The following is a 22,257-nucleotide window of genomic DNA, read 5'->3' on the forward strand; positions in this document are numbered from 1 at the left end:
GGGGAGATTTGGCCGAGGCAGCGATCCCCGGGCGCGGATCCGCCGGCGGCGGGGAAGGGATCAAAGAGCGAAGGTGCCGGCACCTGCCCGCGCCACCGGCGGTGACACCCCCGCGCTGGCGGGGAGCCAGGCCACCGGCACCCCCCGCACCGCCCGCCCGGGGCCGGCAGCGAGCGCGGGGATGAGGGCGGGGCGCCGGTGGCCGTGCCCATCCCGCTGGGGACTGTCACCGCGTCGGCGCCCGGTGGCTTCGGCGCCTGCCAGGAACACCCGGCGGGGCGGGAAGGGGTGGCCGGCGGGCGACGTGGCGCATCCCTCCCACGCCGTTTTTTTCCGGGATGGAAGCCCGGCCCTTCTGACGCCTGATGGTTTCTCCAGGCGGAGCCGCTGCCGGCAAGGTGCCCGCAGGGCTCTGGGGCTGGGGTGGTGGAGACGCCAGCCGGCCACCTCGCCACGCGTGCCAGGAGTGGCGCCGGGTGGGAAGGTCCCAGCTGGGTGGCGGGAAACTGAGGCACGGTGCTGGCACGGCAAAGGAAGGTGCCCACTGAGCAGGGCGGGCTGGTGGTGGTGTCCAGGGACGCCGTGCCCGACCCGGTGGTGGCCACCCAGCCCAAAGTCCCGCCACGGCGCCCGGGCAAAGTCTGGCAGCAGCGTAAACCCTGCCGTACCGGTGCCAGCAGCTCCCCTGCCACCCGTCCCCTCGCCGTCCCCGTCGCCCTCACCGCCCGTGACGCTGGGCTGGTGCTTGGCACCGCAGCGCAGCCGGGAGGGGAATGGGCTGCAGTGCTGGGGCAGAGGGTGCCGCCAGCCTGCCGGTGCGCCCGGGCTGGCAGCGGGAGGGTTACCGGCAGTGAGATGGAAGGGCATTGCCCGCGCACCGTGCCTGGCATGGCTCCTCCTGCCTGCTGCTGGCCTGCCTGTGCCTGCCTGCACGGCTCCCGCTGCCTGCTGAACCCACTGCCTGTCTGCGCCAGCTGCCTACCTGCACCTGCACCTGACCTGCCTGCACCCGCTGCCAGGCTGCCGGCACCTGCTGCCAGCCCGCGCCTGCTGCCGGCCTGCCCGCACCCGCTGCCGGCCTGCCTGCACCTGCTGCCGGCCTGCCTGCACTCACTGCCGGCCCAGCTGCACCCGCTGCCTGCTGGCGCCCGCTGCCTGCCTGCGCCCCCCGCCTCCTCGCTCATGCCGGACCTGCCCTCCCGGACTCCTGCACCCGCAGGTAGGGACAGCCAGGGGCGCGGGGGGGGACAAGGCAGGGGGTGGCCCCCCGGGCAGCCCGTGTCCGTCCCCCCCCCCCCCGCCCCGAGCCCTGCCCGCCGAGGCGCGCGTGGCTCCGCTGCCGGCACCACTCGGCACTTGCTATTCTTGGCAGCGGTGGCTGGAAAATGGGAGGCAGCGGAGGAATTTTGTTTGCTCCGGGCTGGGCCCGGGCCAGACATCTGGGCTGCAGCTGAGCGGGGCGCGGGACCGGCCCCCCGCTGCCCCCGGCACGGCCCCTGGTGCCCCCCGGCACGGCCCCAGCACAGCCCCCCGGCACCCCACGCCCCGGCAGGCAGCCCCCGGCCGGCAGCCGCCCACCCCAGGGACGGGGCGGCCCGGCCACTCGTGTGCTTGAGCCACGCATGTGCTGGGCGTGGCGTGCTCCGCTCTGCCCCGGGGGCGGCGGGTGTCACCGCGGGTGTCACCGCGGGCCAGGTGGGGAAGCAGCACGGGTGGGTGTGTGCGTGCGTGAGTGTGTGTGAGCGTGCCCGGGTGATTTCGCACGCTTGTGCTTGCATGCGAGCGTGAGTGGGTGCGTTTGCACGTGTCTGAGCGTGCCTGGGTGTTTTTGGATGTGTGTGGTTTTGCAGACGTCTGTTTTCGCACACGTGTGTGTGTTTGCACACGCGTGAGTGTGCGTGTGTTTGCACACGTGCGTGAGTGTGCAAGCGCCCGCGAGTGTCTTTGCACGTGCGCGTGGGTGTGAGGGTGCCTGGGTGTTTGTCCAGGCGTCTGTTTGCACCTGTGTGTGTGCTTGCACACGAGTGTGCGCGTGCACGCGTGTGCGTGTGCGCGTGCCCCCAGGGCCGTGCCGCGCCCCCGCCGCCCCCCCCCGCCCCGCCCCGCCGGGGCCGCCCCGCTCCCTCCCGGCGGACGCGGAGGGCGGGGCCGGGCCGGGCCGAGCCGAGCCGGGACCCAGGTGGGTGCCGGGCGGGGTGCGGGGGCTGCCGGGGCCGGGGGGCTCCCGGGGCCGGTACGGGGGGCGGCGGGGTGTCCCGGGCCGGGGTCTCTGCGCTGCCGTCAGGGGTCCGCCCGGGCTGGCTGCGGGGGCTGGCGGCGGGGTGCGTGTCCCGGCTGGCACCGGGGGCTGGGTCTGCCCGGGCTGGCACCGGGGGTCTTGGGGAGCTGGCTCCGTGCCGGGGCTGGCACCGGGGGGGCTGGGGGCTGGGTCCGTGCCGGGGCTGGCACCGCGGGGCTGGGGGGGGTTGGCACTGGGGGTCTCGGGGGCTGGGTCTGCCAGTGCCGGCACCGGGGGTCTCCGGTGCCGCCGCTGCTGCCCGCCCCCCCTCAGCCTGACCCCCGTGCCAGCATCAGGCCGGGGCAGCCGGCGTGGGGGGGTCCGTGCCCGGGGGTCTGCCCTGGCCCCTCGGCGGGTGCTGGCAGGTGCCGGGAGGACAGGAGGACCCCCGGTGCCCCCCGCCACGGCCCTCGCTCGCCGGCAGCCGGGGGGGGGCTGGCAGAGCCCAGCGGGCCCCCGCCTCGTCCCGGCACCTCTGGAAATGCAATTAGCGCCTGCCGCCCTTGCGCCAGGCCGCCGGGCAGCCCGGCAGCCCAGCCCCGCGGCACTGCGCCCGGCCAGGGCCCCTGCCTGCTGCCCGCTGCCCGCTACTCGCTGCCTGCTGCCTGCCCGGGACCCGCTCCCCACCCTGCCAGCCCGGGAGGCGGCTGCCCCTGCCCGCAGGAGCCCAGGGCAAGCCCCGGCCGGCCGTGCCGGGCAGCAGGCAGACGTGCCCAGATCTGTGCCGGGCACTGCCACGCACGCGTGACCCCCTGGCCCGGCACCCAGCACGGCCTGGCTCACGCCATGCCTGAGCGGGGCGGCAGAACCTGGGGCGGTTGCACCGAGCCCCAGTGCCACGGTGGGGCTTCAGTCGTCACCGGTGTCCCAGGGAGGCCCCGGTGGCTGCGGCACGGGTGAAACCCCTCGGCTGCGCTGGGGGCCGATGACCGGCGTGGCCAGGCTTGTGCTTCGCATGCAGCACGGGGAGGTGCCGGCTGGCACAGCTGCCCGGGGCTGCCGCGGCATGGCCAGCGGGCGAGGCGGGGAGCTGCATGTTGGCACGATGCTCGCGATAACCATCGCGTCCCGCTCCCTGGGGGAGAGCGTGCCTGTGCCGGAGCCAGAGGAGCTCTTCCCCTACCCCATGGTGGGCACCCATGAGGGTAGTGGGCACGCAAGCGTGGGCCCCTTGGGGGGCATGTGGGCACCTGCTCAGCCAGAGCCCCCCCAAACCCAGCTCCTGTTCGCAGGGTGGTACAAGAAGGGCCGGGGGCCAAATGGCGGGGGCTGTAGAAGTGGGGGAAACTGAGGCACGAGACCTCGTGTCTCCCACCACGGCCAGCTTGCCTGGTGCTCGGGAGCCCACTGCCTGTCCAGGGTGCCCTGTCCGGCTGGCACCATCCTGGTGCTCGCCCCATCCCCTAGGACAGCTCTGTGCTTGCAGGCAGGAATGGGCAGAGCCCAGTGCCCTCCTGCCAGCAGGGCTTGGGCCAGCGTGGGGAGGGCTAGGTGCCGCTTGGCTGGGCTGCCTCAGTTTCCCCTCGGGCAGGAGCTGGAGGGCTGCTCCCGGAGCCTGTTTGGTTCAGGGCCGGATTAACAAGGGCTTAAAAACCGGGGAGGGACGCAGCTGGCCCACGTCCCCCCCACAATCACCGGGTCAAACCCAGTGGGGGGGGTCCCCTCATGCCGTGCCGGGGTTGCCCTATGCCGATGCTCGGGGCTCTCCGGATCCCGTCAGCAGCGTCGGGGAGGGATCGTGGTCTGGGGGCTGCAGGGAGGGGGCTGTAACCCGAGCTGAGTCTCGCTTCTCTGCCCCAGCCGCGGGGCCGCCAGCCAGGCCCCAGCCATGAGCCGCACGCTGCTCCTGCTCCTGCTCCTGCTGCGCGGCCCCGCCGCCACCGCCGGCCGCCCCCCGCCCGCTGCCACCCCCCGCCTCAAGCTGGCCTTCCCCGGTGAGCATGGGACGCGGGCAGGGTGGGGGGACGCGGGGTCGGGCGTGCGTGCACCGGTGCCGTGTCAGCACCCAGGATCCTCCCGGGGGACGGGGGTATCCCGGGGGGGCGGAGGGCAGCACGGCGGGAGGGGTGCGAACCGCTGCGCTGCCGCCTCACCGGCACTGGCACTGCCCTCCCCGCAGGCTGCCCGGCACTGGCCTGGGCTGCCTGGTTCCTCGCCTGATGCCAGCCCCCCCCGGGGCCACCTGCCTGCCCTCGGGGCCGTGCTTGCGCTTGGGCCTTTGCTCTCTGCCCCAGCGTGTGCCAGCTCAGGTGCCCGTCTCCCTGCGGTGCACCGTGGCGGCACTCCCCGGTCCCGGCCGTGCTGTGCCGGCTGGGGAGCTGGTGCCGCGTCCCGACCGGCCACCCCGTGGGCTCTGGCGCGGCACAGGGGGCTTTGTCCGGCGGCAGGTCCTGGCGAGCACTCTCCTCCCAGCCTGACAAAGGGCTGTTTGTTCCCGCCACGGTGGGATTAGCTCCGCGGGGCAGGGAATGGCCCCTTCTCCCCCACCGCCTGCCGCCAGGGTGGGTGGTGCGGGGATGGGTGCTGGGCTGGCTCGGGGTTGGGTGCTGGGTGATTCGGGGATGGGTGCTGGGTGGTGTGGGGACGGGTGCCAGGCCGACACAGGGAGAGGTGCTGGGCGGTGTGGGGACGGGTGCTGAGTAGTGCAGGGACGGGTGTCAGGCCGGTGTGGGGATGGGTGCTGGGCCGGCACAGGGTTGGTGAACCCGGTCAAGCCAGTGGGACGGGTTTGGGGGAGGGGGTGGCATGGCGGGGGGGGGGGGGGCCATGGCCAGACCCGGGTCCCCCTGGGGTGTGTGTGCGGGGCAGGGGAGCGTGCCGGGCAGCGGCGGGGCCGGGCTGAGCAGTGCCGGTGGGTCCCGGCAGAGCTGCGGGCTCGGCACGGGCTGCGCCTCTTCGCGCTGGAGCGCTCGTGCTGCTACGAGGCCCTGCTGCTGGACGAGGAGCGCGGCCGCCTCTTCGCCGGCGCCCAGAACCACCTCCTCTCCCTGGCCCTGGACGACATCAGCCAGCGGGACAGGAAGGTAACGGGGGGGGGACACGCACGCCAGCGGGGTGGCCCCGGGCACGTCGTGGGGCTGTGAGCGTCCCCTCTCTCCCCGCAGATCTACTGGCCGGCGCCTGTGGAGTGGAGGGAGGAGTGTAACTGGGCTGGCAAGGACATCACCGTGAGTGCCGGGGGGTGCCGGGGGGTGCCAGAGGGGTGCTGGGGGGCCGCCCCAGCGCCATCTCCCTGTGCCCTCCACCACCAGGCCGAGTGCATGAACTTCGTGAAGATCCTGCACCCCTACAACCGGACCCACCTGTACGCCTGCGGCACCGGCGCCTTCCACCCCGTCTGCGCCTTCGTGGAGGCCGGCCAGCACGCCGAGGTGAGCCCCCCCGGCACCACCGTGGCCTTCAGCTGCCGCCGCCCGCTCACCTCCCATCCTTACCCCCTCCAGGAGCCCGTCTTCAAGCTGGACCCCCGGCGCGCCGAGGACGGCAAGGGGAAGAGCCCATACGACCCCCGGCATGCGGCTGCCTCCGTCCTCGTGGGTAAGGGAGAAGGGAGCCCGGTGCCAGGGGGCAGTGCGGCAGGGGGGTGCCGGGGGGTCCCCCGTAACGATTCCCTCGGTGCCTGCCAGGCGAGGAGCTCTACTCCGGGGTGGCCACCGATCTGATGGGCCGTGACTTTACCATCTTCCGCAGCCTGGGCCGGCGTCCCTCCATCCGCACCGAGCAGCACGACTCCCGCTGGCTCAACGGTCAGTGCTGGGGAGCGGGAGGGCGGCGGGGCCACCGGCACCCTGGCGTGGCATTGCTGCTCCCTGGAGGCATTGGGGCAATGAGTCCTCCAGGCTCAGGCGCACCCCATCCTCCACTGCCTGCGGAGGGTGATTCGGGGGGGTCCCCGTGGCCCCCCGCAGACCCCCGGTGCCCAGTGGGGTCCTACCCTCACTCTGCCTCTGCCCTGCAGCTGGGCAGGGGGGGGTCTGCGCCCTCCTGGGACCCTGGCAGGTGCCCCAGGGTCCCCGAGGAGCAGAGCTAGCGGGGGCACTGGAGACGGCACCCCTCTGCCCCCAGAGCCCAAGTTCGTGGCTGTTTTCTGGGTGCCGGAGAGCGAGGACCCTGACGACGACAAGATCTACTTCTTCTTCCGTGAGACGGCGGTGGAGCGGCAGCAGGGGCTGGGCAAGACCAGCTTTGCCCGCATCGGCCAGATATGCCGGGTGAGAGCATCTGCGGGTGGGTAGGCTGGGGGCTGGGGGTGCCCGTGGGTGCCACCCACCACTTCTGACGTCCCTACCCTCCCTGTCCCGGCAGAACGACGTGGGTGGGCAGCGCAGCCTAGTGAACAAGTGGACAACCTTCCTGAAGGCTCGGCTCGTCTGCGCTGTGCCGGGACCCGACGGGGCGGACACCCACTTTGATGAGCTGCGTGAGTGGGGGGGTGGGGGTGGCCCCTCAGGGTGCCCACGGGTGGCCCTGGCACGTTAGGGCAGCGCTGACACCCTCTCGGCTTGCAGGGGACGTCTTCCTGCTGCAGACAAGGGACAAGCGCAACCCCCTGGTCTACGCTGTCTTCTCCACCGCCAGGTCGAGCCCCCCTCCCCGCCACCCCCCGAGCCTGGTGGTGCCCCCCTCGCCCCTCACGTCATCCCCTCTCTCTCCCACCAGCTCCGTTTTCCAGGGCTCGGCCGTCTGCGTCTACACCATGGCTGACATCCGCCGGGCTTTCCTGGGCCCCTTTGCGCACAAGGAGGGTCCCAACTACCAGTGGGTGTCGTACCAGGGGCGCGTGCCGTACCCCCGCCCAGGCATGGTACGTGGCACAGGAGCATCCCATCTGGTGCCGCTGGTGGGATGCCGGTATCCAGGGTGGGGGCCGTGGGGAGCAAGACCCCACCCAGCCAGTGCCGTCTCCCCGCAGTGTCCCAGCAAAACTTTCGGCACCTTCAGCTCCACCAAGGACTTCCCGGATGAGGTGATCCAGTTTGCCCGGCACCACCCACTGATGTACAACCCGGTGCTGCCCCACGGCCAGCGCCCCCTCTTCCTGCAAGCCGCCGTGCCCTACACCTTCACCCGCATCGCCGTGGACCGCGTCACCGCCGCTGATGGCCACTACGACGTCCTCTTCATTGGCACAGGCATGTGGTGACCCTGGGGCAGGGGGGGAGAGCTGGGGGACACCGGGGCTGGGACCCCTGGCCTCACCCCTCCCTGCTCGCAGACGTGGGCACGGTGCTGAAGGTCGTCTCGGTGCCCAAGGAGAGCTGGCACCGCATGGAGCCGCTGCTGCTGGAGGAGCTGCAGGTCTTCCAGGTGAGGGGGGGGGCTCTGTGCCCCCCTAGTCGGCCCCCCCACCCCAGCACCCCCTTGTGCTGCCTGCGCTCCTGGACATGCCGGGGTACTCCAGCTGCCGGGATGTGGGAGCCAGCAGCCTGGACGTCTGGGTCGCCCCGCACGCCCTAACTCCTGCCTGCACTCTGCCTGCAGGATGCCTCCCCCATCACCAGCCTGCAGCTGTCCTCCAAGCGGGTAAGGCGGCACCCCGGGTGGGTCCCCGTGTCCCGCCGTGGCTCTGCCCGGCCTAGTGCCACGGCGCTGGGGTGCTCAGCTCTGCTCTCCGCGCCCCCCCCAGCAACAGCTCTACGCCGGCTCAGCCACGGCGCTGGCCCAGCTGCCCCTGCACCGCTGCAGCGCCTACGGCAAAGCCTGCGCTGAGTGCTGCCTGGCCCGGGACCCGTACTGCGCCTGGGATGGCACCACCTGCACCCGCTATGTGCCCAACACTAAGAGGTAGGTGATGTACCGGGGCGCGGCGCTGGGGCGGCCGGCTTGCCCCGAGGCCACGGTGAGAGGCGCAGGTCCTGCTGCCGCAGCCCCCACTCCTCTGCCACCTTCCCACAGGCGTTTCCGCCGGCAGGACGTCCGCAACGGTGACCCCAATGTGCTCTGCTCCGAAGGTGAGCTGGGACCCAGCCGGGGGGGGGTCAGCCCTGCCGGGGCGGGGGGCTGACAGCCAGGCCGTGTCCCCCCAGACCCCCGCCGGGGCAGCGTGCCCCAGAAGCAGCTCTATGGGGTGGAGGGCAGCACCGCCTTCCTGGAGTGCGTCCCCAAGTCCCTCCAAGCCCGCGTCCTCTGGACATACCAGCGCACCCCGGATGACCCCCAGCGAGAGGTAGGCTCTCCCCAGCCGGGTGCCGCCGGCAGGGCCATGCCGTGCCATGCCCGGCTGACTGCCTGTCCCCGTGGGTGCCACAGGTGCAGATGGATGAGCGGGTGGTGCGGACTGAGCGGGGCGTCCTGCTGCGCAGCGTGCAGCGCGCCGACGCCGGCCTCTACCTCTGCCACGCCACCGAGCACAGCTTCACCCAGCCCCTGCTGCGGCTCTCCCTGGAGGTGATCGGTGCCCGGCAGGCGGTGGGCATGGCCCCCGCCGGTGACCCCCAGCTCGCCGCCGGGCCCCCCGGCCGCAAGGTCTGGTACCGGGACTTCCTCCAGCTGGTGGAGCGCCCGCCACTGGGGGCCGCGGACAGGGTCTGCCAGCGGCTCTGGAGCCGGGGGAGACCCCCGCCACCCCCCCGCGCCTACGCCGGACCCCCTGGTCGCGGGCAGGGCGAGGAGCCGCGCAAAGCCCGCCGCCGGCGCACCCACGAGGGGCCGCGGGCCGAGCGGGGACCCCGAAGCGCGTCCCCCTGGTGACCCCGGGGCCAGCCCCGGGTGCCGGGCTCTGCCTAGGAGCGGGGCCGCGGGCAGGGGCAAAGCCCCCCACCGGCCTCGGCCGCCTCGCCGGCAGCACCGGAGCTGGGCATGGGCAGTGTCGGGGGGCTGCAGCTCTGGGGCCAGGAGGGCGGGCAGGCTGACCAACCCCACCGAGGGGCCACTGGCCACCTGTGCCACCAGCTCCAGCATGAGTGGGGTGACCCAGCCAACTGCCAGCACCGCAGAGTCACCGAAATATTTATTAACGACTGTTACGGATGAATGTAAACCTGCCCCAGCGGGGGGGCGGCAGGGCCAGGCTGTGCCCCCCCGGGCATGGCACTGTGGCGGGACGGGGCAGCAGGGCCACCCTCAGCTCCCGGGGGGCTGCGGGTGGGAGCGGGACCCCAGAGGGGCAGGATGGGCGCTGGCGGGACGCGGGGGGCCCGGCAGGAGAAGGGGTGCCTGGGAGGGGAGTTGTGGGGAGCCACAGAGGTGGTGCCCAGTACCCCGGGTGCGGAGCAGTGGCGTGGGGGGGCTTGTACTAATTGAGCACAATAAAGCGGAGGATTCAGCCCAGGGTCCCGCGTCTGCCCCAGAGAGCACTCGGGGTGGGTGGGCTGGTGCCCTACAGCGGGAAGCGGGAAGCCCCGCTGGTACCTTGAGCCAAGAGGGTTGGGGTGCTCGGCAGCACCCGGGGGGCTGGGGGGAGCCACGTCCTGTGGGGACATCGCCAAGTCCCGAAGCGGTCCCCCCAGGCTTACAGACCCCCACGCTTTCGTTTCTGGAAAGTGAAAACCGAAACTCGACTCGGCGTTTCCCCAGTGCCACCAGCCCAGCACTTAAGGCAGTGACGGGACCTCGCGTCTGCCGCCTCCCGTTGCCTGCGGTGGCACCGGGACCCCCAGGGACACTGGCACCAGCCATGTCCCATTGCCTGGGGTGACATCAGCGCCCTCCCCCCCGGTGCCACCAGCACGAGCCATGTCCCAGCACTGGCTGTGCCCCAGCCCGGACACTTCAGCCCCCGGCGCCGGCACAGGCAGGCGCTGGTGCAGGCAGGGGACTCCCAGCCCCCGGGAGGGGCCTGGCGCAGGGTCCCCGTGGTGCGACTCTGCCTCCTGCCAGCTGGGCACCCAGGGGAGACCCTGGGCAGGAGCCTCTGGGGAGACAGGGCTGGGTAGAGGCAAAGCCCCGGGGCCGGCGCCACCTTAACTGCCCGGCAGTGATCGGTGTGGTGGCCCAGGAAGGCTTAAAAGCTGCTGCAGGCAGGGGGGAGGCAGAGGATGGAGCTGTTTTCTTCCCCCGAGATCCATCTGGCACTGGGCTGGCACCCCGACCCCACCGGGCACCCCGGGCTCGGGCAGCACTGCTGCTCTGCACCCATGTGTCCCTGTGCTGTCCATGCAGCCGGTGGCATTGAGATCCCCCCTCATCCCAGTGGGGTCCCCCCTTGACCACTGTCCCCAACTCAGCAAGCAGCCCAGGGATCTGCCAAGGCGTTTATTTGAGCACGACAGGGACGGTGCAGGGGCGTGAGCTGGTGCCAGGGGCGATGCTCAGGAGGGGGAGCAGGCAGGGAACTGGGGGTGCTGGGGGCCCACGCCCCCCCGGAGCTGCAGGAGCATGTAGATGGTGGTCCTGGGCTGGACCTTGTAGTGCGCCAGTGTGTGCTTGTCCTCCAGCTCCCTGGAGCCGTACGTCAGGCGCTGCTGGTCGGCAGGAGGGCCCCACTGGCTGTGGATCTTCTCCTTCAGCTGCCTGACGGTGTCAGTGGGCTTCACTGTGTAGGTGGTGGTCTGGTTCTTGTCGTTCTTCACGAAGACCTCCATCTCCTGGGGCTCGGTCTGCAGCAGCATCAGCGTGGTGCTGTAGAAGATGCCGTGGCTGGCCAGGGTCTTGTTGTCCTGCAGGATGAGGGTGCTCCTGCTTGGCTCCTGCTGCACCAGGCGCTGCCTGTACCAGGGGATGCCCCACACTCGCTCAATCTCCTCCTTCAGCTGCCAGATGGTGGTGGCCGGGCTGACGGTCTTGCTGAAGCGGGTGCCCACCAGCTGCTTCACCTCAATCGTCACGGGCCGGGCCGGCTGCGGGGACAGGAGAGTGGGTGGGCACAGCCAGCAGGGGCAGGGGGTCCGCGATGCCCGCAGGCACAGGCAGCCTTACCTGCACGTCCCAGGCCTGGGCGGCATGGACGCAGGGCAGTGAACGGTGTCTGGCAGCTTCCTGCGCCACCAGGCCCCAATTCTTGCCTTGGCCCAGGATCCCCGTGGGGTCGGCAGGGTCCAGGATGATGGGGCTGTGAACACAGAGGGTGGGCGCTGCCGTCAGCCCCGGGCAGCGCCACAGGGTGGGTGGCACAGGTCCCACCGGGCACGGTCCTCACCAGGGACTGCAGAGCAGCTTCTTCACATGGGCACCAATCTGGCTGTGCTGGAGCGAGTAGTACATCTCCCAGTAGATGCAGATCTCCCGGTACCGGCACAGCAGTTCCAGCACAGTACGGAAGCCCTCGGCCATGTTGAAGGACTCGCAGGAGCGCGTGCCCTCCTCCCAGGCGTAGATGGTCAGCAGCTCCAGGGCATACTTGGGGGGCAGGTCCGCAGTGGGGTACTGTGGCTTCAGCAGCTGGGGAGAAGACAGGGATGGGGGTGAGAGCTGACCGGGGCAGGTGCCCAGTGGGTGCCGGGGAGGCCGGGCAGCCCCTCACCTCCTTGTACCAGTGCTTGACCAGGCGCAGGAGGTTCTTCAGCTTGGCGGGGCAACGCTTCACAAACTTCTTCTGCAGCTCGGTGAAGCAGGGGGAGAACTCCCCAGGGTCACTGCTGGCGTTCAGGAGCCCCACATACACAGTCGCATCTGGCGGGGCAACCCCACTCACCTGCCCTGTGGGGCGAGAAGGAGGGTGAGAACCATCCCGGCGCTGACACCCCAGCCTGGCCCCACGCCAGCTTGCACCCCTTACCCAAGGCATCATAGGCGGGCAGAATGTCCACCTCGATGGACTCCAAGGTCTCCTTGGAGTAGAGGGTGAGGCTGAGGGAACGTGGCGTATTGCCGGGACCCTTGTACCGGGGCTCGCTGATGTTCACAGTGAATGTCAGTCTCTGCCTGCAGGCACGCAGCCTCTTCTTGATCAAATCCAGGATATGCCTTCTCTCCTCCTTCTGCTGCTGGTAGCTGGAGAAGTAGCTGAGGAAGAGCACCACGTCGGCATCGGAGTTATTCTGCAGGGCTGTGCCCTTGCCCGCCGAGCCGCCCTGTAGAGAGATACCCTGCCCGCTCAGCACCACTGCCCCTTGGCACGGGGACTGCCTGTCACCATTCCTGGAGCTGCCAGGGGAAACTGAGGCAGGGCAGGAGCTGGAGCAGCAGGACAGAGGGAAGGGTGGCAGCAGGGATGTCGGCTGGCCCCCGAGCCGGACAGCACTCACCTTGACGGTCTTGTGGACGTGGATGTTGGGCTCGAAGCAGTCCTCCTTCAGGAAGTCGCAGATCTGCTTCACCGTCTGCTTCACCTGCTTGGAGAAAGCCGTGCTGGGCTGCAGGACCTCCGCGATCCAGCCATCCAGCTTGTTGGCGGCCACTGTCGTCAGCCCGTTCGTGGGTGTCACCGGCGCCGTATTCATCCTGCCGGCTGTGGTCCCTCCCTCTGCCCGCTCCTGCCTTGCAGCCTCCCCTCTGCCTGCTCCTGCCTGCAGCAGCTTTTAAACCTTCCCAGGCCACCTCCCCGATGGCGTCACCGCTGGGAAGTTAAGGTGGCCCCGGCCCCGGGGCTTCGCCTCTCCCCGGCCCCGGCTCCCCGGGGGGCTCCTGCCCACGGGGTCTTCCGGGTGTCCCCGGTGCCACCGCCGCGGGGGCTGGGAGGGGGCAGGAGGGGCTGCGCGGCACCGCCATCACTCCGGCGTCCGGTTGAGGGGCAGCAGCGGCGGCGGTGCTGGCAGCGCAGGCAGCTGCCTGCAGGCCGGGTCTGGGGTGCTGCAGAACCTCGTGGCCCGGGGTGTCCTCGGTGGCACAGGGTCTCCCCTGGGTGCCCAGCTGGCAGGAGGCAGAGTCCCACCACGGGGACCCTGCGCCAGGCCCCTCCCGGGGGCTGGGAGTCCCCTGCCTGCACCAGCGCCTGCCTGTGCCCGCGCCGGGGGCTGAAGTGTCCGGGCTGGGGCACAGCCAGTGCTGGGACATGGCTCGTGCTGGTGGCATGGTGTCACCGCAGGCAATGGGACGTGGCGGGTGCCAGTGCCACCAGAGGCCCTGGCATTACCACAGACTACAGGATGTGACCAGTGCCACGGGAGGTCCTGGTGTCACGGCAGGCGATGGGACGTGGCTGGCGCTGGCATCACCAGAGGCCCTGGTACCACTGCAGGCAATGAGATGCAGCCGGTGCCAGTGCCACCGGGGGCCCTGGTGCCCCCCGGCAGCGGGACGTGGCTGGTGCCAGCCTCACCGGAGCCCCGGTGCCCCCGGCAGCGGCAGGCGGTACGGGCAGGACGCTGCTGCCCGCGCTGCCTTAAGCGCCGGCTGCGGCGGAGCCGGGAAACGGGAGTTTCTGTTTCTGCTTCAGTTTCGGTTTTCGCCTCCGCCGGCTGGAAAATGAAACTGCGAAGGGGCCGCCGCGGCGGCTCTGCCCCCCCCCGCCCCCCGCTGCCTCCCATCCCCCACGCGGGGCCGTGGGCAGCCTGGGTGCCGCGGGATGGGTGCCCACGGGCAGTCCCGCTCGCCTGCGCTGGGTCAGCCCGGGAAACTGGGAAGAACCGAAAAACCGAAAGTCAGGCCTGGGAAGCCAGGGCAGGGGCGGGCAGGGACAGGAGGACGGGCAGGGGCCGCAGGCAGGCAGGAGTAGCGGGCAGGGCAGGGGCAGGCAAGAGCAAGAAGAGGAAAGGGGTAGGGAGTAGGGGCAGGAGCGGGAAGGGGCAGCGGGTAGGGAGAGGAGGCAGGAAGGGGCAGGGACGGGGACAGGGACGGGGCAGCAGCAGGGCAGGGACACGCGTAAGGATGGGGATGAGCGTGGGGTGCGGTCGGGGTCAGGGACAGGGGTAAGGGTATGGGCAGGGAGAGGGAGATGGGCAGCGACAGGGCAAGTGGCAGAGATGGGGGCAGTCCCCGTGACCGGGGCTGGCACAGGGAAAGCGGCGGGACAGGGACAGGGACAGGGGTAGAGATGGGGCAGGGGCAGGGGTACAGGCAGGAGCAGCGACATGGCCAGGGCAGGGATGTGGGCAGGAGCAGGGACGGGTGTCCCCTTAGTGTCAGGTGACAATGGGGCAGGGACTGGGGCAGGAATACAGGCAGGGGCAGGGATACGGCAGCGGCGTGGGCAGGGGCAGGGGTAGAGGCAGCGACAGGGATATGGGCAGTGTTAGGGGCAGGTACAGCGACAGGGACAGGGGCAGAAATGGGGACAGGAGCAGGTATTTGGGGAGAGGGCAGGGATTCAGGTAGGGGCAGGGACAAGGACAGAAGCAGAGATACAGGCAGGAGCAGGAGTGGGGCAGGAGCAGGGAAAAGGACAGAAGCAGGGATAAGGGCAGGTATGCAGACAGGTGGAGGGACAGGGACAGGGGCAGGGACAGGGGCAGGGACAGGACCAGCAGCAGGGACAGGGGTACAGGCAGGGGCAGTGCTGTGGGCAGGGACAGGTGTCATGAGCACTTCACACCTGGCCCGTGTGGCCCGAGGAGCGAGGCCAGGACGCCAAGGCAAGAACAACGAGAGTCATTCTTTATTCAGGCCCATCACTTTATTCACGTCCCAGCCAAATCGGGGTACCCCAAATGCGGTTTTACACATGGCTCTCACACCTTCTCCTACCCTGGGGTACAGCACGGTTCGACCAACCCCTACTTACCCCTCCCACCTGCTTTGCAAAGCCACCGCAATTCTATGTTGTCATCATCCTTCTTTCCTCATCCAGGCATCCCTGGAATTGGTACTTATCTGTGAGGCCAGGTACTGGGAGGGTGTCAAGGAGGTGTTGGAGGGGCTGGGGTGCTGGCCTTATCTCGGGAGTCCAGGTGTAGCCTTCGCCCTTCGTGGGGGGGCTCTCCTCCTCCTCCTCTTCCTCCTTCTCCTCCTCCTCCTCCTCCTCCTCCTCCTCCTCGCAACGAGCTGGGGTCCTGTAGCCATGCCTAGTGAATCGTAACTATGTGGTATACAACGTAAGCTATAGATATCTGTATCTTAAGAAAGCTCATACAATTTCATACTCTGAAGACTAACTGGTACAATAGTTAGGGAGTGAGATTTTCCCAACGAGATGCAGGGACGGGGCAGAAGGGATATGGGCAGGGCTAGTGATGGGCCAGGGGTGGAAACAGCGACAGGACAGGGACAGGGACAGGGACAGGGACAGGGACTTGGGCCGGCTGAGGGGCAGAGATACAGGCAGGGGCAGGAGCAGGCATACGGCCGGGGGCAGGGCATACGGGCAGGGACAGGGGTACAGCAGAGGGACGGGGGCAGGGCCAGCAGCAGGGCAGGGGCTGGTCCGTGGCGACGGACAGGCCCGGGCACAGGGACAAGGGCTGGGACGGGCCCGGGCCACCGCCGGCCGCCCCGGCAGCGCGTGCCCGCTGCCCCCGCGCGGTGCCTGCCGGGAGTTGCAGTCCGCGGCCCCGCGCGGGGCGCATGCGCAGATGGCGGCGGGCGCTCCCAGTGGGCCGCGCGGGCGGGCGGGCGGGGGGGCGGATCCGTGGGCGGGGCCAGAGGCGGGGCCTCCCGCCCGGGGAGGGGCGCGGGGTCCGCGCGCGCCGGCCATGCCGCGCTCACGCCGAGCCGCGCGCCGTGAGTGGGGGCCCGAGCGCGGTGCAGGGCGGGAAGGCGGCGGACCGGGGATGGGCGGCTGGGGGCGGCGGGGCCGGGAGGGCTCGGGGGGCCCGGGCCGCGGCCGGGGGGCGGGGCCCGCCGGGCCGGGCTGGGCCGGGTCGGGTCGGGCCGGGTCGGGCCGGGCCGGGCCGGGCCGCCCGGGGCCGCCCTGCCCTGCCGTGCCCTCCCGGCAGCGGGGCGCGGGGGCTCGCACAGGCCCCATGGCCCGCACAGGCCTCGGGGCTCCGCCTCGGCGGCCCCCCGCGCCGCCTCTCTCTCCCCCGTGCGGCCGGGGCCGGGCTGACGGCGGCCTGTCGCCAACCCCCCCGCAGGTGGCCCCGGCAGCGGCCGGGCGGGCTCGCCCGCCAGCGAGGAGGAGGCCGGCAGCGAGGTGCTGAGCCACTGCAGCAGCGCCAGCGAGGGGGCCAGCCCCGGCGAGGAGGGCGCAGGTGAGCCCGGGGCAGGGCCCGCTGCACCGCCTCCCCCGCTGCCCGTCGCCGCGGCGGCGGTGCTGTGGCCGTGTGTCCGCAGCCGTGGGCCCAGCGGGCACCCCCGTGACGTGGGTGTCCCCCGGCAGGGAGCGAGGCGGCGGGTGAGCAAGGGCAGGAGGAGGAGGAGGCAGAGGACAGGCTGAAGGAGCACATGGACAACCTCCTGGACAAGAGGTGAGGAGCGGCCGTCGCCTCCCGTGCGCACGCTGGGCACGCTGCCTGTCCCTGCCGGCGCTGCCAGCCGGGGGCAGGGACGTGCCCTGTCCCGGGCCACCCTCCCCCCCCCCATGACCTCCCGTGGTCTCTCGCAGCGCCAAGACACGGCAGCTGGCCCTGCAGAGCCTGCGCCTGGCCTTCTCCTCCAGAACCCTCTCCGAGTTCCTGCTGGAGCGTCGCCTCACGCTCACCGACTCCCTGGAGAAGTGTCTCAAGAAAGGTCTGGGCGCAGGCGGGCGCCGGGGCTGGGGGCGGCAGGGCCGGTGACCGGTGTCTGAGGGAGGTCTCTCGTGCTGCCCGCAGGTAAAGGGGAGGAACAGGCACTGGCGGGCACCGTCCTCACCCTTCTCTGCCTCCAGATGGGCTCCGGCCCGGAGGGGGAAGAGGTGTTTCGCAGCCTGAAGCCCCTGCTCATCAGCGTCCTGACAGACAGCATGGCCAGCCCCGGCGCCCGGCAGAGTGTAAGGCCCGGACCTTTTCCTCCTGGGCGTGGGAGGCACGTTGGCGGTGGGGAGAGCCCCGGCAGTGCCTCTGGGGGCCCCTGCGGTCACGGGAGGGCAGCAGGATTGGGTGCTGCGGGGAGCAGTGGGGTAAAGCAGGGGCACCCTGACTCTCCTTCCCCTTGGCTGGGCGCTGGATCTGGCCCGGTGCCGCCTCCTCTGACTGCCCTTTCCCCACATCTCTCACCAGTGTGCCACGGCCCTGGGCATGTGTTGCTACATTGCTGCTGCTGACCTCGAGGTAACTGTGCCTGGGTGTTGTCCGTACCCCTGCCGGAGGGCACCACGGGGGCTGCCGTGCTACCCGCCCTCGGCCCACGGTGCCAGGGCGGCTTGGAGCTGAGCCAGGGAAGAGGCACGGGGACATCAGTGACAGGCCAGGCCTCTCCCCCTGGCAGTGTGGAGCTGAGCTGGGGGGGGAAGTCCACCTCGCAGAGATGGGGTGTCCCGGTTGGAGGAATCCCTCCTGCTGAGGGGAGCCCCTGGTGCCCCTGGGCAGGGTGGGTCCCCTTCAGCTCCCAGTCCGTGGCTTTGCTTTTGTGTCTTTGTGGCAGCTGTGGCCTGACAGGCGGGTTTCCCCCCTCCAGGACCTAGTCTCGTGCCTGTCCTGCTTGGAGGCCATCTTCAGCCCCCCCAGCGCGGGCGAGGGGGGCTCGGCACCTGCCCAGCACGGCCTTCTGCACTGCAGCGCGCTCCAGTCGTGGTCCCTGCTTCTCACTATCTGCCCCCCCTCCCACATCAAGAGCGTCTTGGACAAGTGAGTGGGGTGTGGGGGGTGCAGGGGCTGGTGTGGGGCAGCCAGCTGCGGAGGGGGGAGCCCCTGGGGTGGAGCCCGGCCCCCCTGACTCCTCTCCTGCCTTCCTGCCTCAGTCGCTGGCTGAAGCTGCCCCCGCTGCTGTCCAGCAGCAGCGTCGCGCTGCGCATCCTGGCCGGGGAAACCATCGCGCTGGTCTTCGAGCTGGCCCAGGACGTGGAGGTATGGTGGGGTGCTGTGGTGGCAGGAGGCAGCAGGCGGCAGAGTGGCAGGGAGCTGCTGGCACTGGGACCCTGCCCGTGTCCCAGCTGAGCTGGCACCGATGGCGTTGGGATGCACCAGGCTGGCTGGCGTCACCAGCAGGTGCCCAGGCAGAGGGGCTGGCCCTGGTGATCCCCCAGCCCTGTCCTGGTGATGGCAGCGGTGGGCAGTGCCCGGAGCCGCGTCCTCTCCAAACCCCCTGTTCTTTTGGCAGGAGGACTTGTGCCACCAAGATACAGAGTTCCTGCGTGCCCAGCTCAAGGTCCTGGCTACCGAGAGTAACAAATACCGAGCCAAGACAGACAGACGGAAGCAGCGCTCCATCTTCCGGGACATCCTGCGCTTCATCGAGGTACCGGAGGCTGGTGGTGCCCTTTCCTGCCGAGCCTGTGGCCGTGTGGCTGCTGCCCAGGTGCCTGGCGATTCCCCTCTCTCTGCTGAGAGCTGGGGGATGTGCAGGGCTGGTGCCCAGGTCATTGCTGATGCCTCTCTTTCTCCACTCAGAGCGGGGAGTACCAGGAGGAGACCATCCGATTTGGCCTGGAGTGCATGTACCTGGACAGCTGGGCACGCCAGCGGACCTACCAAGCCTTTAAAGAGGTGCTGGGCTCTGGCATCCGCCACCACCTCCAGGTAGGGGCTGGGCAGCCATGCCAGGGGGTGCTGGGCCAGTGCTGGCGAGTGCTGACAGTCCCCTTCTTCCGCAGAACAACGAGCTGCTACGGGAGATCTTCGGCCTCGGGCCCCCCTTGGTGCTGGATGCGGCTGCTCTGAAAGCCAGCAAGGTCTCCCGCTTTGAGAAGGTGGGTGTCCCCACCCAGATTTGTGCCCACAGTCCCCTCCCGTGCCGCCGTGGGCTCCAGCCAAGCGCCTGCCTGGGACCGCGGAGCCCTGAGCACGGTGGGCACTGGTGGGGGGATGAGCAGAGGGGCACTCCCTAACCCATCTCTCCTTCCCTCCCCTCCCAGCACCTCTACAACTCAGCTGCCTTCAAAGCCCGCACGAAAGCTCGGAGCCGGGTGCGGGACAAGCGGGCGGACGTGCTGTGATGGGCGGAGGGGGGCAGAGCCCCTGGCCCACCTGGACTGCAGACCCAGCACTGTGAGGGGCAGGTGCCCCCGCCCTCGGGCTTTTATTCATGTACAGCAGAGTATTTAATGCCTGGAGCTGCCCCGCCGGGGGCTGCCCCCTCTTTTATTTTTTTAACCAAAAAAGAGAAGAAGGATAAAGAAGAGTCGGGGGGAGGTGGTGGTGTGCTGCTGTGTGCCTGCTCTGCGGCTGGGGCTCCGTGTGGCAAGGCAGGAGGGGGGGGTCTCACAGGGCTTCTGCAGCCCCTTTCGGAAGCAGGGCTCATGTCTCCCCTCCCCGGTCCCGTGGGGGTTCCGGGGTGGCCTGGCATAGCCTGAAGGGCTGAGTGGGAGGGCAGAGCCGTGCAGGGCTGCGGGGCAGCTGGCCCTGGTGTCCAGGCCTGCGGCAGGGGCGCTCCCTCAGCTCCCCCCTGCCACCCTGGACACAGCCCCTGCCTCCGCAAGCCGGCCTGGCACCCAGGGGTGGTGTCAGAGCGGCGTGGGGCGGCAGGCTCTGCCCGGCCCTGCCAGCTGCCCGCTCTGAGCCCTTTTTCAGCCAAATGCTTTATATGACATAGTCCTCTTGTGGGAAACTAATTACGGGGGGTGGCACAGCGGGCGAGTCCCGGTGCTGCCTGTGCAGCCCTGGGGGCCGCTGCCCAGGCGGGCGTGGGGCCGTGCCAGCTGGGAGTGCCTGCTGCCCCGGGAATGTATCTATGGTGGTGATTTTCTAAGACTTTGATTACAGGAGGTAATTAAAAGGCTCATTCGAGGGTGCCTTCTGCCTTGTTGTGAAGAGGAAGGGCTGTCACTGGGGCGGGTGCCGGTCCTTGCAGCCCTGTCCCTTTCACAGCCTGGCGTGGGGGCCAGCATTGCCCCCGCCACCCCCTGCGCCCCGTGGGGCGACGCTGTCAGGTCTGAGCGGGATGGGGCGGGGGTAGGGCTGCCCGCTCTCCCCTCCTGCCCTTCGGTGCCCCTTCCCGCGGTGGCCCGGTGCCCGTGGCGGGGCCGGGAGCAGCTCAGCGGTGCCCGCCGGGCTCGGCACTGGCGTTGAGGCGAGCCCAGAGCTGCCCGCTGGCTGCCCGCAGCTGGTGCACAGCGTCCTCCTGGCTCTGCAGCCACTGGGCCAACGCCCGCACCGACTGGCTCTGCAGGACTGCGGGGAGAGGACGGGGACACGCTGGGGACGGGCGGCCTGGCCCCCCCCCCCAAGCCCCCCCACCCTCGGCCCCCCGGCCCCCCGCCCCGCCCGATGCCACGTACCACTCAGGTAGATGGCCAGCGTGGCCAGGACCAGGCTCGCCAGCGCCAGGAGCCCCAGCAGGGCCAGCAGCAGGGGGTGGCCGGGGCCGAGGCAGGGGCAGGGGCTGGCGGCAGAGGCGGGGCGCAGGGTGGGCAGGAGCGGTGCGGGGGCCGCGGGGCGAGGCGGCGGCTGGCGCGGGCTGCGGGGGGAGGCCGGGCCGTCGCCTGCGGGCAGGGGAGAGGGGCGGTCAGAGCCCGGCCGCCGGCACGGTCGGGGCTGGGGCTGGCGCGGGCTCCCCCCGCCCCGCTCTCACCCCCGGCACCCTTCTGCCCGCCCGAGGCCCAGTGCAGGTCGCTGATGGACTCCACGGGGCGCAGGCTGATGGCTCCGGGCTCGCCGCCGTCGGGGTCCCCGGGCTCTGCCGGAGCGGCACCTTCGGCCCTTCCCATGCTGTCTGCGGGGAGCGGAGGCAGAGGGTGAGCGTGGGCCCTGCCGGCAGCCCCTGCCCGCCCCGGGCAGCCCTGCGGGGACCGGACCCCTCCCGGAGGTGGCCCCGGCTTTGACGCCGGCCGGTGCCCGTGTGCCCTTGGCACGGCCCTGCGGCCGCAGGCGGGTGAGCGCTGGCGGGGCTCCCCCGGCCCCGGTGCTGTCATCGGAGCAGTTAGCGGGCGCCCGGTGGCCACGATCCCAGAGCCTCGTTAGTGAGGCTGGAATCTGCCCCTGGCTTGGGGGCAGGAATGTGCCAGCCCCCCGGCCCGGGTAGCCCGGGCACCGCGGGGCTGGCTGGGGCTCCCCTGGGCCAGCTGGGAGCCGGCGGGCAGGAGCAGGGCAGTGCCAGCTCCAGCCCGCAGCACGGCTCGGCTTTCCCTGCGGGCACCGTGCTCGTGTGCTGCTTAGGGGTGCACGGGTGGAGATGCGGGGTGCGTGCTGTGCCAGGGGGTCCTGGTGGGCACATCCCGCACGGGAGCGAGGGGGGCTTTTTGGGAGCAGGCGTGGCTCCAGCACTGCCTTGGGAAGCAACCGTGCCCACGCTGCAGCAGAGGGAAAGGATTTTCTTCTGGGCATTTGCGCGTTTTTGAGCAGCGGGCAGGGCCCCGGCGCTGTGCCCACGGTGGAGCAGGGCAGGGTGGCCCCGTGCCCGCTCCCTGTCCCTCCCGGGGTCAGCAGCGTGTCGCAGGCCAGCGTGGCGCCGTGCCGCTGCCATCGGGGCGGTGCGTGCCGCCGGCGGGGTTGGCAGGCGTCGGGGCTGGGGGGGCCTTGGCTGGTGCCCAGGGTCCCCCCGGACCCTTCCCAGGGCCTTGCCTTTGGCTGGGGGCTGGCCCACAGGTACCCCCATCACTCCTGCATCCGCTCCCCCCCGCCCCCCCCCCCCGGCTGGGGGGCACGGTGGGTGTGTAGGTTTGGTGCCAGGGGCTGTGCCAGCCAGCTGCCTGCCCCCTCCCCAAACCCTGCTGCCCTGTGCCCACAGCCCTCCAGGACCCCCTTCTTCCCCGGGCGGGCATCTCTGCCCCCGCAGCCCCCGCGGCGGAGGGCAGCGTTTGGCTGCTGCCTCCGCTCCAACCCTATGGCCCAGCGCTGCCCGGTCCCCCCCGGGGTGCCAGGGCCCCCGCCAGCCCCCGGCCTGCTCCCCAGCCTACCTTCTCCAGCCTCCCTGGGCATGGCTCCCTGTGCCCTGCGCCCAGGCAGCGTGAGCGGGCAGCGAGGCAGTGCAGGGCCCCCCGGGAGCTGGGCACTGGGTTCCTGGTGCGCCAACTGCGCCGCCTAAAATAGGACAGTGAGAAACACGGTTGGGGGGGGATAAAAATAGCCGTGGGGAGGGGGGCCTGGCAGCGTGGTCAGGGCTGCCGGCAGCATGGTGCCAGCATGGCAAAGGGAAAGCAGCCTGTGGCAGTGCCCTGTGTTCTGTTTCCAGAGTAAAGGGGCTGCCAGCTCACCGTGGGATTGGGGTGACAG

The 22,257-nt window shown here is 70.8% G+C and overlaps 4 protein-coding genes across 9 annotated transcripts; 2 read left to right on the forward strand and 2 right to left on the reverse strand.

Moving 5' to 3' along the window:
- Positions 1-345: 345 nt before the first annotated feature.
- On the forward strand, positions 346-9,411 carry SEMA3B (semaphorin 3B). Of its 3 annotated transcripts, none has more exons than XM_072876505.1 (18): positions 346-398; positions 4,079-4,212; positions 5,144-5,301; positions 5,383-5,445; positions 5,530-5,649; positions 5,722-5,815; positions 5,905-6,024; positions 6,344-6,489; positions 6,584-6,698; positions 6,787-6,856; positions 6,938-7,082; positions 7,191-7,410; positions 7,494-7,585; positions 7,760-7,801; positions 7,905-8,062; positions 8,174-8,229; positions 8,305-8,444; positions 8,528-9,411. In XM_072876505.1, the coding sequence occupies exons 2-18, from the start codon at positions 4,107-4,109 to the stop codon at positions 8,966-8,968; spliced, it is 2,286 nt and encodes a 761-aa protein (XP_072732606.1). In that variant the 5' UTR covers positions 346-398; positions 4,079-4,106; the 3' UTR covers positions 8,969-9,411. The 3 variants fall into 3 exon arrangements, with proteins under 3 accessions (XP_072732606.1, XP_072732607.1, XP_072732605.1); XM_072876506.1 differs by lacking the exon at positions 346-398 and adding an exon at positions 1,177-1,219; XM_072876504.1 differs by lacking the exon at positions 346-398 and adding an exon at positions 2,097-2,179.
- Positions 9,412-10,457: 1,046 nt separating this feature from the next.
- Positions 10,458-12,635, reverse strand: LOC140658295 (2'-5'-oligoadenylate synthase 1-like). The gene is made up of 6 exons (XM_072876507.1): positions 12,403-12,635; positions 11,934-12,228; positions 11,679-11,854; positions 11,355-11,596; positions 11,135-11,267; positions 10,458-11,055 (listed from the first exon to the last, which is right to left on the reverse strand). The coding sequence occupies exons 1-6, from the start codon at positions 12,595-12,597 to the stop codon at positions 10,528-10,530; spliced, it is 1,569 nt and encodes a 522-aa protein (XP_072732608.1). The 5' UTR covers positions 12,598-12,635; the 3' UTR covers positions 10,458-10,527.
- A 3,047-nt stretch (positions 12,636-15,682) lies between these two features.
- Positions 15,683-19,833, forward strand: IFRD2 (interferon related developmental regulator 2). Of its 3 annotated transcripts, none has more exons than XM_072876510.1 (12): positions 15,683-15,751; positions 16,105-16,221; positions 16,350-16,437; positions 16,575-16,699; positions 16,783-16,940; positions 17,170-17,220; positions 17,567-17,736; positions 17,850-17,955; positions 18,209-18,346; positions 18,499-18,627; positions 18,702-18,797; positions 18,963-19,833. In XM_072876510.1, the coding sequence occupies exons 1-12, from the start codon at positions 15,724-15,726 to the stop codon at positions 19,041-19,043; spliced, it is 1,287 nt and encodes a 428-aa protein (XP_072732611.1). In that variant the 5' UTR covers positions 15,683-15,723; the 3' UTR covers positions 19,044-19,833. The 3 variants fall into 3 exon arrangements, with proteins under 3 accessions (XP_072732611.1, XP_072732612.1, XP_072732613.1); XM_072876511.1 differs by having other exon boundaries at positions 18,499-18,594; XM_072876512.1 differs by lacking the exon at positions 17,170-17,220.
- Positions 19,813-22,090, reverse strand: LSMEM2 (leucine rich single-pass membrane protein 2). Of its 2 annotated transcripts, XM_072876517.1 has the most exons (4): positions 21,942-22,090; positions 20,618-20,758; positions 20,325-20,528; positions 19,933-20,241 (listed from the first exon to the last, which is right to left on the reverse strand). In XM_072876517.1, exons 1-4 carry the CDS (start codon positions 21,961-21,963, stop codon positions 20,081-20,083), a joined length of 528 nt encoding a protein of 175 aa, XP_072732618.1. In that variant the 5' UTR covers positions 21,964-22,090; the 3' UTR covers positions 19,933-20,080. The 2 variants fall into 2 exon arrangements, with proteins under 2 accessions (XP_072732617.1, XP_072732618.1); XM_072876516.1 differs by having other exon boundaries at positions 19,813-20,528; positions 21,942-22,088.
- Positions 22,091-22,257: the final 167 nt, after the last annotated feature.

The sequence above is a fragment of the Ciconia boyciana genome, chromosome 11 (genome assembly GCF_034638445.1).
Source record: "Ciconia boyciana chromosome 11, ASM3463844v1, whole genome shotgun sequence".
NCBI lineage: Eukaryota > Metazoa > Chordata > Aves > Ciconiiformes > Ciconiidae > Ciconia > Ciconia boyciana.

Coding starts and splice junctions, on each gene's coding strand:
- SEMA3B (XM_072876505.1), top strand. CDS start 4,107: ATGAGCCGCACGCTGCTCCTGCTCCTGCTCCTGCTGCGCGGCCCCGCC. Junction 5,446..5,529: donor GGGCTGGCAAGGACATCACC/GTGAGTGCCGGG, acceptor CTCCACCACCAG/GCCGAGTGCATGAACTTCGT. Junction 7,083..7,190: donor CGTACCCCCGCCCAGGCATG/GTACGTGGCACA, acceptor GTCTCCCCGCAG/TGTCCCAGCAAAACTTTCGG.
- LOC140658295 (XM_072876507.1), bottom strand. CDS start 12,597: ATGAATACGGCGCCGGTGACACCCACGAACGGGCTGACGACAGTGGCC. Junction 12,229..12,402: donor ACGTCCACAAGACCGTCAAG/GTGAGTGCTGTC, acceptor ATCTCTCTACAG/GGCGGCTCGGCGGGCAAGGG. Junction 11,268..11,354: donor AAGCTGCTCTGCAGTCCCTG/GTGAGGACCGTG, acceptor CTGTGTTCACAG/CCCCATCATCCTGGACCCTG.
- IFRD2 (XM_072876510.1), top strand. CDS start 15,724: ATGCCGCGCTCACGCCGAGCCGCGCGCC. Junction 16,438..16,574: donor GACAACCTCCTGGACAAGAG/GTGAGGAGCGGC, acceptor GGTCTCTCGCAG/CGCCAAGACACGGCAGCTGG. Junction 16,941..17,169: donor GCCCCGGCGCCCGGCAGAGT/GTAAGGCCCGGA, acceptor ATCTCTCACCAG/TGTGCCACGGCCCTGGGCAT.
- LSMEM2 (XM_072876516.1), bottom strand. CDS start 21,963: ATGCCCAGGGAGGCTGGAGAAG. Junction 20,759..21,941: donor GCCCAGGGAGGCTGGAGAAG/GTAGGCTGGGGA, acceptor CGCTCCCCGCAG/ACAGCATGGGAAGGGCCGAA. Junction 20,529..20,617: donor CGGGCAGAAGGGTGCCGGGG/GTGAGAGCGGGG, acceptor CCCTGCCCGCAG/GCGACGGCCCGGCCTCCCCC.